Source organism: Chaetura pelagica, unplaced genomic scaffold, assembly GCF_000747805.2.
Source record: "Chaetura pelagica isolate M959 unplaced genomic scaffold, ChaPel_1.0 scaffold314, whole genome shotgun sequence".
NCBI lineage: Eukaryota > Metazoa > Chordata > Aves > Apodiformes > Apodidae > Chaetura > Chaetura pelagica.
In genome coordinates, this window is record NW_009953218.1 from 3,144,877 (window position 1) to 3,156,197 (window position 11,321).

At 39.6% G+C, this 11,321-nt stretch overlaps 1 protein-coding gene across 1 annotated transcript in view; it reads right to left on the reverse strand.

Annotated features, from left to right (window-relative positions):
• SRGAP1 (SLIT-ROBO Rho GTPase activating protein 1) overlaps window positions 1-11,321 on the reverse strand; it is a 72,030-nt gene that overhangs the window by 32,019 nt on the left and 28,690 nt on the right. Inside the window, exons 6-11 of the mRNA XM_009997749.1 lie at window positions 10,187-10,408; window positions 9,280-9,381; window positions 7,254-7,451; window positions 7,050-7,134; window positions 2,777-2,804; window positions 174-276 (exon numbers count right to left, since the gene is read on the reverse strand). Of these exons, the coding sequence (XP_009996051.1) occupies window positions 174-276; window positions 2,777-2,804; window positions 7,050-7,134; window positions 7,254-7,451; window positions 9,280-9,381; window positions 10,187-10,408 (738 nt within the window). The remainder of the gene's footprint in view (window positions 1-173; window positions 277-2,776; window positions 2,805-7,049; window positions 7,135-7,253; window positions 7,452-9,279; window positions 9,382-10,186; window positions 10,409-11,321) is intronic.

Sequence of the window (11,321 nt, forward strand, 5' to 3'; positions counted from 1 at the left end):
GAAATTAATTCCTCGCTTTCCCTCTGACTTCAGGAAGTATTATATTGATCAACTGGGAAAGAAAAGACCCCAGGACAGACTTAAACGTAATGATCTGCCTCAGCCCACGTGAGGCAGTGACCATTATCGTAAGAAGTGTTGAGATCAGCCACGGGGGCGGCTGGTGCCAGTACCTTGATGAACGACTCCAAATCACCATTAAACAACTTAGCACTATACTGTGATTGGGGTCGGGGCTTCCTGTGTTTCTGGGGCTTAGGGGGAAGATTTGGAGGCCTAAGGGAAGGGAACAGGATTACTGAGCAAGGTAGAATTAAGTCACACAACAAAACGAAATGTCTGTAAGCTCATGGCAAACAACAGAATATCCTAAAGAGAGAAATAAACACAGTACTTGTTAAATAAACTTCCCATCGAATTCAAGTGTAACAGTGATTATGGAGTGGAGAACGCCCACGTTAATAATGCATTACTTATGGATAAATATTGACATTCTTTATGAATCCCTGCTTTGCAGTTTCACCATATACATTTATTCCAAACACTGCACAATCGGAATGGCCTTTTTTGCTGCGGTCATGCATGAAATGTGCAGCAACCACCGGAATTCATCCTGCCAGCCGTGGCACAACTCAGGCCACTCAAAGCACCTCTTATCAAGCAGAAAAGTTGCTTCATGCTGGAGAAGCTTCAAATGCAAATTAAAGCTGCTCAGCAGTCTCCAAAAATGCTTCAAAACCAAACTGTCTGCATTTTCAACTAGAACCAGGATGGTTAAAGATCTTTAGCCTTCCACATCCAACCATCAACATCTGCATACAAGAAAAGAAGCACCTTGCAAATTAGGTAAAGGAATTAAAAGAATATCATCAACTTGAAACAAATAAACCAAAGCAGCATAAAGCAAAGGAAGAAAAAGAACACATAAAACTTTCACCTGCAAAATGTTTACCTAGTACGTTACACATGTGATGACTACCACTGAAAGAGATTACAGGAAATAAATATTGTTCTCTAGGTCACAACTTATTTTGCAAATGTCTGGGCACTATGCATGCCACCAGCTTCCCTAGGTCCCCCACAAAAGCAGTCCAATGTTGCTATGGGTTTTTCAATAATTAGCAAAAAACCTCATATATTTTTGGGGAAACAGTGAGGAACAATAACACGTAGAACATTAAGTGGTAGAACTTCGGTCTGTTTGGATACTACCTGCTCTTTTAAACTAATCTTTAAAGACATTCTCTTCCTTTCTAAAATTTAACTGTGTCCTTGGAGAACATATCCATTTGTATATCTTACAGTCTAGAAACTTAACTGAACCTTGGGGCAATAGGTAGGTCCCAGCTGGAGCAGATGAACTGGTGCTGGGGAATGGATGGGTAGGCTCTACTCCCTCAGAGTCTCTTTTTCTAAGTGACCAGCTGTGAGAAGACAGGAGGCAAGATGGCTTCAAGCCATTCCCCCACTTCACTAAGGTATAATCATTGCCTAAATCCATCCTCCTCTTTCAGCTGCTTCCAAGGAGGGAATTTAGGATGATGTGAGCCTGATGAGTCACCAGCTTTGGAGTCAAGGAAGAACATTTTTCTCACTAGATGTAAGCTTGCTGATCTCCATGCACTCCTGGTGCCATCTGGGGGCAGAGTTAAAGGCACAGGTCTCAAAATTAACATCAGAAATTTAGAAGAATGGTCTAATCTGTCACTGCTTTTCAACTGGGGTCATATAAGGAAAGAAGGGAGTAAGCCCATCTTTACTAAGCTAAAATGGACCATGGAGTGGTGAAAGAAAGGCAGGTTGGAAGTCTGTAGAGATGTCCCCTGGAACACAAAAGTGGTCCAGTAAAGGCAGAGCCAGAGCTCGATCCAAACTTCTTAGCTGTGAGGGCAAGGCTTTCTTTATTTTTTTTTAATTCAAAGATGAGGGGTGATGGCAAAGCCACTCCTGCTCAGGAAGGAAAAAGGAGAAAGAGAAGGCATTGTATGTACTGCATGGAAAGGCAAGAGAATAGTGAGATTGGGAAAGCTGGGCTGGATGTTCTCGCTGAGGAACCACCAGGACAGGAAGGGTGCTGCCCGTAGCAGTGACACACACAAGTGGCAGCTGCAAATCCAAACAGTTGCCATTGCCCCCCACTGTCTGATAGTCTGGGGGCTGCAGGGTCCTCCCCTGTGTTTATGTCTGGAGGCAGCACTGCAGGTGTGGCATTACACAACCTAGGAAGTATGTGCTGCAAAAAGCAGGGAGATCTGACACTGTATCTCTTCTCTTCTGTAAATATGTAGATTCATTTAAGTATCAAACATGTGGATGCTGGGGGAGGCAGGTATTCCTGTCCAGAGCTAGGTTATCAAAGATGCAGCCTATCCCCTACATTCACCTCTGTATCAGGTTCTTCTGAACCTGAATTACAAACCACAGGAGACATGGTTTGTAATTCTCTAGAAATTTAAAAACATTTCTTTTCTAGAACCAAAAAGCCCCCTACAACTTCCAAATTTCATGTGTGATTCACAAATACTTTTAAGGATCTCTCATTTTGTCCCACTCTTGACAATTGCCTAAGCAGCTCACAAGAGAAAGGATGATAAACAGTCTGATCCATTACCCATTAGGATGCAGAAACAGAAATGCTGAATGTTAAAGCACACAATTTATGTAATAATAGCAGCAACAACAATTTTATATAACCTTATGAACTTGTTATAAAATTTGAGATTTCTAAGATTTTATTATACTTGTAACTCAAATAAAATAAAATAAAATATCTTACCTTGTAGTCATATACTCAGCCCTGTGGCCTAGAAAAGTTCAATAAACAAGAAACAATCATTTGTTGGCTTTAGGTAGATTTGTTTGTATCCGAGTTATGTTTGGCAAACTACTTTTAACTCTAACTTTCATGTTACCAGCAAAAGACACACCATTATACAACAAACAGGACACTGCAGTTATCTACCATCTCTACAGATACATTTAAAATACAAAGAGAAACCATTTCATGGAATAACTTTCAAGAAGCCTGCCCACAGATTGGAACTGCAATATAATTGTAAGTAAAACTCCAAACAATATAGATTGTTTGTGCTCATGTGTTTTAGTGGCTAAATCCACATGGAAATAGAGCCATGCCAAGACTAGATTACATCTCCCTTCGTGCCTTGTGCTTAAACCTGTTCAGTGCTGAAGGCAGAGTTTTAGACACCAATGGCTTGCTATTGCAAGACTCTTCCCTCTCTTTTGTATATTGCAGAAAACAAAGACAATGCTTCCACTAGGAAACACCACAGAGAACTGCGGAGAATTGTAAAGAAGCAAATACCATATTCCAGAAAGGCTCCTGGGTAACCTTTGCACAGCAACAGACCAGCAAGTCAAGCATGTGCACCATGTCAACTCATTATAATGAAAAGAAAAATAATGAAGCAGTAGGAAGATCATGGTATTGTAAGTTCCAGCCAGCCCAGTTTTCCCAAAGGGATGTTGTGCCCTATTAATTTATTAGAATGCTTTGAACATACTAGTAAAATACTGGATAAAGGACAATCAGTTGAATTAATTTACTTTGACTTTCAAAGGACCCTGGTTTCTTCACAATGGGCAACTAAAGCAACTAAACAGCCACGGATTGAGTGGCAAAATATTCTCATTGATCAAAAATTAGGGAAGAAAAGGGAAACTGAGTGGAATTAAATAGTCTTTTATCATGACAGAAGTATAACAGCCATTTACTCAAGCCTTCCCATTAGGACCATTTACATAATACATTAATACATTTACTAATATCTCATGGAGATCACAGCAGCTAAGGAGACAGATTATTGTGCAGATGACTGAAATACTTTTGTATCAAGTCCTGACAAAACTGTAAAGACCTTCAGGGGGGTTTAACCATGTTGAGGAACAAGACACACAATGGCAAAGGAGATTCAGTGTCAACTGGTTCAAGTAAGACATTAGAGAAGAAAGAAATAACACCTATGCAACTAAAAGAACTACAGATAATCATACTGACTCTGAAAATCAGTCTGAGCATCACGGGCTAGGTCTAAATACACAACTTAACTTGGAAGTGACATCAGAAAAGCTTGTCAGACTGCAGAAACAATGAAAAACAGTGATCTGCAAAACATAGTATTATGTGGCAATGTCCAGGTGTACCTACTGCACAGTTCTGAAAACCCTAATCTAAAGGTATATTTTGCAGTACCAGAAGAGTGGAGATCCACAGAAGGTGGAACAAAGAAGAAGTGCTGGGAAAAATGTTTGGCATTAATAAGACATCAAGATTGTTGGCAACTATTTTAGAGAGGTGAAAAAGAGGGAAAAGAATCTCTGACAGAAAAAGGGTAACCCAGGGACTTCTCCCTACTCATGTAACCAAGGGAAGTTCATTTGAGACTCAAAACCACAATAATAAATGCTAGTAAAACAAATTCTGAGTCTGGGGGATTTTAAAGACATCTCTGATATTTTACACGTTAGGGCAAAAACTATATGGGACACAAGGGCAACTGCTTTTACAACTGCTTTTAAAAATTATTTGTTTGTTCAATAGAAGAGTCTTGAGTTAGAATAAATATGAGTATCAGTGTGCTCCCTATGTTTAGTATCAATTTCATTTGAGTATTTTTCACTCATTTTTCAAAACTCATAGATGCAGACTCAGCACAGAGCACTTCAACTATCTCCCTTGTGCAGATCATGATTACGTATCTACTGCGTCCATAAACGGCAACAGTCTGTGGTAGGCGGGTGATGAACAGGAAGAGAAGCCAAATACTGTCAACGCTGTGGACACCAAACTGCAACCTGGAATTATTCAGCCTGTATCCTTACACTGCACAGGTTTGAATAAAAGCAAGAGAGGGTGCCAAAGGAAAACCAGCAGTTCAGACAATCCTTTCCCTTTCCCTGCATTCTGCCTCACCTTCCTTAATACAGCTCCCTGTGTTATTTGTCTGCTGTCTTGCTGACATGAAAACTTCCAGAAAAGGCAGTTTGAGTGGAGCAAGGGAGCAGTTCACTTCCTACAGATTCACTTCTATACTAGCTACAGCAATAACATTCATAATTCCACAGTAATTCTATCCTTTCAATAATCCCCTTTCAAGGAATGTAGAGAATCCAGGTCCTCCTTCCCAGGCACGTGCATTTTCATGCAGGACATGCCTCAACAGAAGGAGGTATCTGAACTTTTTAACCCATGAAAATGGTGCCTTTTGTTCCAAATATCAGCTTTGAATGTAAACGTGTATGTTTGAGGTACTATTTGTATGTGCTGCTGTGCTACGATGATGTGACAACCATGTTCAAGACCACTGTGGGCAACACAGACGGAACTACTTCGGATTACAGCTGCTGGGGTTCAATGGGAACTCTTCAAACCCAACAGTCCGAGCGTGCCTGAGCATGGCAGAGCAGCCCAGAGCTTGACAGCAATTTATCACTCAGGCCATCCTGCTATGAAGTTTTTCTTTGGATTTCCTTTCGTACAGTTCTTCCCTTATTTCTTTCCAACATGTATTAGGCAACAAGTTCTGTTCTGCCTTATATCTTTCTCCGTTCAGTAGATGATAATGCATTTTACTGGGCTTTCAGATAACAGCCACTTTATTTTTCCAGATACATTTTCTGGGAGCCCTTGGAGGGAAATTTTCCTTTTTTTTTTACTAACATCAGCTGCACATTGTTTTGTGTGGATAAACTGCTCAATGTACACACTAAAAAAAATCCTATTAAAACTTCCATGAGACAGACACAATGAAGTTTGTTGTCTAAAAACAGATACCATCTTCCACAGTCCAGCCTTGCAAGAAAATGCTGTTTATTTCCTACCCTGAACTGGAGCTCTATTCAGTCATAAGCTACCGAACAGTTAATAGCTCTCTAGGCACCTCCAGAACTGGATTGTGGATCTGGGCTTTAGTGGAGAGATTTAATTAACAACAGATATTTGGCAGTAAAAAGAAAATAAACTGACACATCCTTTAGAGACATTCTTCAGAGAAGAAGTTTCCTTTCTTGAGTCTGAACTTTGAATTATAGTCTTTAACCTTCAGGAGAAGATTTCTACTCTTTGCAGTGTAAGTCACTTCCTCTCAAGTCTGTAACACTCTGTGTGACTAGTCCTTGAGGCTTGCAGTGAGAGTCTCCTTTTCCCTTTGGTCCATGAGTGAGTGGCTGTTGGGAGGGCTTGTAAGGGCCAGGGAAGGGCTGTGCATAGTGCCTGATCATTACTGCCCTAATTCAGCTTTACTTACTTTGATCATGGACATCCGCTGACTCAGTTCATATTTTAAAAGGTATTTTAAAAAATTGTGGAGAGTGTTCAAGACAATGGATAATTCTCTGCTACCACAGTTTGTAATGCAATAATGATAATCCACAGGTACAGGGCTAGGCATTAAGTTTTCACTCATTCCAGTTCACAATACACAAATATTTTGTAGAACATTAAATTATGTCTCTAGGAAGAGACTGCTGACACCAGTGAGGTCAAGATTTCACCTTTTACCTTTCATAAATGCTCCAATGAGTTGTTAGACTGCCAGAAGGACATTCATGTCCATGTGTCGGAAATGTTGTAATAGTAAGTCCATTGTAAGAGGAGGATTCTGGATAATTTTGTATGCTTAAAAAATATCACTCTCCCTCAACTCTTAAAAAACTCTAAGCCAACAGAAATTGCTAGGAAATAGAAATATTACATTTGTCACAGCTCTTACATCATCCTGCACTGACTGTGTCAGCTTTCCTTTCAGACACAAGAGTTTTCATTCAGCAGCTCAATTTCCAGGTACAGTCACTTGTCTAAGTGTCTGCTCAGGGGAAAGAAATACCCACTGAAGAAATAAGATCAGTTGATAGTGTGCTCTGAGCACTGCACCAGAACTATGACTGCCAAAAACCAAATCTATGCTTACTGGACAATAAAGCTTTATTTCTTTTATTTTTTTTTTTCTTCTTCCTGTATACCTTTGGCATTTCAGTGGGTTCATCTGTGTAGCCTGGAATCACTTTTCAGTTTATGCTGTGATATTTACCTTCTCCCAGCGTCCTCTGCAGCAAGTCATGTTTTGCTTGAAGTTTTGTGATGAGATTACTACCTTCCATATATTCTCTGAATTTCTGTAGAGATGCAAATCAAGCTATTACTATGTATGGCACATAAATTCCAGGAACTTCTGCATAATGTTTACTTCAGGTGTTTGGCCTGTATCACATGAATGAGGAAGTAACCAACATACCATGAAATAGAACTGCTCTGTTTCCTGCTGGTTAGCTCTTCTTTTTGCAATGCTGGGCTTACTCAGGTATGTCTCAGAGACTGTTGACTTCACAGACTCTGTTGAGCGACTGTGCTGGAAACACTCTGACACATCGTAGTCTTCAATGGTGACCATATCTTGTATTGTCTGCAGGGTAGCCTCTGTTGTTTTCTTAACCTGATGTTAAAAAAAGCACCATTTGCCAAACGCAAGATAAATATATGTCAGAACAGCAGAGGAGGGAAGCTCTTTACTCAAAACAATTATCTGGCACACTCCTGCAAACAAACTAGTGTGTAAATGTGAAAATTCAGGTGTACGGTAAGAGGTATCTAGGTAACAGGAGAATGACACAGTTAGGTTTCCTGTTTAGTTATCTGTTTTACCATGGTCCAGTCCACAAATATGGATATACTCTTGTGTTGACTGTATAGCACCATCAAGCATTTGTTTCCTGAAATTAGAATTGAAATGTGACATCATTTGATTATGGTACTCAATCTGGGAGGCAACAGAAATGATACACTCCTCTGGAGAGTCAACTCTCCCAAGCATGGCCAATGCGCTTTATTGATGATGTACGTCCAAGGATCTGGCTGCCAGAACAACCTGCTCTTCCAAGATAAAAGTCTGTCACACTGCTCTGCAGAGTGCGATGGAGAGGAGCAGTGATGCTTAGGCTGCAGAACTGGCATAAACAGCTGCAAGAGGGGGCTGGAGAATGAACAATTTACACCAGTCTCACAGCATTCCCTATGAGCTATGGAGCACCATTGTCATAGTGCAAACCAGAGCATAGAGGCCATGGAATAGGGGATAAGGCGTTTCTGCATTGCAATAAAGTAACTGGCAAGACTGACAAGGATGGTCTTTGCCTCCCGGTTCTACTTGGCAAGAGTCTCTTTAGTAGAGTCAACTTAACTAAATAATGCACAATTCTACACACATCCCCAGTGTAGGCAAATATACTTTCCAAGCCTGGCAACATGATTTCTCCCCTTATTCTCTTGCAGTTCAATTTACTGAAAGAAATAATATTTCCCCTTCCTTTTGTCTTCATTACCTTGAGATACTTTATGAATTCAAGACAACTGTACTTGTGTCATGGACATTCATTCTTTGTTCTGGGCATTTAGCACCTAACACAGAATTGGAAAAACTGGAATCTTGAAAACTTACAGTAAAATACACAAATAAATTGAATTATCCCTATGTTTTAATTTAGGAACAGATCCTCATTTAAACTGAGGTCCTTTAACACTGCCTTGAATGGGATAAAAGTGCAGTTTGTACCTGCTGGGAGACCTCTCTCTGCTGCCCGAGCCAGGGAAAAAGAACAGCATAGCTTTTCTATATTTTATAAAAAAATGCATTTATTTTATTTTATTTTATTTTATTTTATTTTATTTTATTTTATTTTATTTTATTTTATTTTATTTTATTTTATTTTATTTTATTTTATTTTATTTTATTTTATTTTATTTTATTTTATTTTATTTTATTTTATTTTATTTTATTTTATTTCTTTTACTAGGAGAGCTGTTCCCATCACAAGCATTCAGTACTTGTGTTTATAAATCACTGCAGCTGAGAGCATAAGAGATTTTGACTCATCTACCACAAAAGACAGTCCAAATTCCTTTGTACAACAGAAGCAGCAATTTGGGGACTGGACAGAGAGTGTTCACGGAAAATGGTAACAATGCTCCACAGCTTTCTGCCACAAAACTTTAAAAATATGTGCTCTAATAAATTTATACTGAATCATCTTCAAAACTCAATAATGTGAAAGTATGGATGGATGAAAGATGAAGTTTTCAAACCTCTAGAAAGCAGACAAGGATCTACCTTAGCGTAACTGCTAGTATTTGATTCTTAAAATTAAAACAGCTCATTGAGATTGAAGCCAATTCAGGGTCACTTACATGCTTTTGACAAAATAGAAAACACAGCATCTTCCTGAAAATGGTGTTCAATGCACAGCTCTTGTAGACACAGATCTTACCTCCTCATTTTCAATTTTGAGTGTGGCCAATCGGGACTGCAGTTGCTGATACCTAAGCATAAGCTCTCCTTGCACAGGTTGCTGGGCAGTGACTTGACAAACCTAAGGAAGAACCAAAAAGAGCTGTAAGATACTAGGAATTAAAATAAAACCACAACAAAACACTAAATAGTCTTTGGTTGCTCTCTTTAAAATTAGGTGAACTCCTACCAAAGCTACTAAAACATGACAAAGCAGAAAATAAAATGTGTCCACTTAAATTTTAAGTCTTTCTGTGTTACAATGTGTGGAACTATGTACTGCATCTTATTACTACAGAGCCCAGCCTTGTTGTATGGTTGGTTTTTGTTGTTCCCCCATCACACAAAAATGCAAACCCTGGAGTTACCTTCAGATAAAAGATTCACATGGGTGATTCTGTATTCTGCTTTGCTACTGTGCTTTGCCATCGAACTGGCAAAACAGGGAACAGCTGGGGTACCCTGTATTACTGTAATCTCCAGATGATAAAATGGGGGAAGAAGAAGGGGAAAAGGCTGTATTTCAGTGTAGAGAAGCTCTGCAGCTGCTCTCAAGTAGCACCTGCAAGCTCAGTTATGGGTGAGGAGAGTAGAGAAGATGTAAAGCCACTACTTACATCAGTGCTAGGCTGAGCACAGGCTGGCCAGCATATCTGTAGCAATGTCATGAGTAATACAGAATATAATAACACACAACAGTTTTTACCTGAGAACTCTGAAGAACTCAGAACAATGCTGCCACTTTTGCTAAATGTTATTGCTGATCCATTTGCTTTTGGGTAGCAATAACAGCTTTTACCAAGCTCTTTGTAAACAGGGATACATTCTCTGTCTTGGTATATAGAAACAGAAACAGCCACCGTGGGGATACTTGTGAGTATACAGACCTCATCACCCATATGAGACTGGAACTCAAATTTCATTGGTGGACAAAAAGCAGTGGGGTACATTTCCATGAACCTCTGCTTGTCACTTCTTGGCTCCAAGCTGTCAACTGCATTTTCAATGATGTCTAAGCCCTCATGCCTGGAAGTTTCAAGGTTGTACTCTGCAGAAAGGTACGTTCTGAGGGCTCTGTTCAGACTAGCATGGTATCCAAGATCGCAACACTAGACACACAATAAAAGGAAAAGAAAAGAAATTAAAAGGATGGACACCATTCCAATATCCCAAGCCACAAATCAAGACTAAACTTTTCTCAACTTCTTCTGTCTTTGCAATAGTTCACAAAATAACTTCTAAATCAAAATACAATACTGAGGTCAAGACCAAGTATTTAGTATCCCTATCCTGTTGCAAAGATTAAAGGAGAGTTTCAGAAAAGAGATCAACTGTACATGCATGGCAATGTATTTGCATTTGTTTATCAGACACAGATGTGCAGTCACTGTATTTACTTAGAAAGGTCTGGGAGACCAAACACAAGCGGGCTTTTCAGTATTATTGTCACAAATAACCCTCGGATGATCTCTTAAAACCCACCCTGACATAACTCTACCATATAAGTCAATGCCAGCACCAAACTGAAAACGAAGCAATTCCTGTTTGCCATGTCTGTGCTAAACAAAACCCCCCAACACAGCCTTTAGCATTAGTGACCAATCTAAGACATTTTTGGATGCAACAAGAATGGTTTCACATCCTTTCCCCTGATAGTGAAAAAGTATTTAATGTAATTTACCTTATTTCCCAGGCTCAGACAGAGCCAGCAATGCACATCATGTTACTAAATCCAGAAAGTCATAAATTTATGTATTTTTTAATAGCAGTGAGAACAACACTGGAATGTAATTGAAACCTAATTGGTAGAACATAAAGCCCTGTTTGTTCTTGAATTTTAAATATCCTTGGTTTGCATTATTCATGATTGGTTAATACTTTAGAGGAACAGCTGAACATGTGTTTTATATGTCACAGCAGCAGTGTAGCAAGTGATTGTTCCCCGGGGGGACAGACCCTGCTGCGGGACCAGAAGCCCCTGGGACCCCAGCCCCGCTGCCCAGAGGAGCCGCAGGGGACACC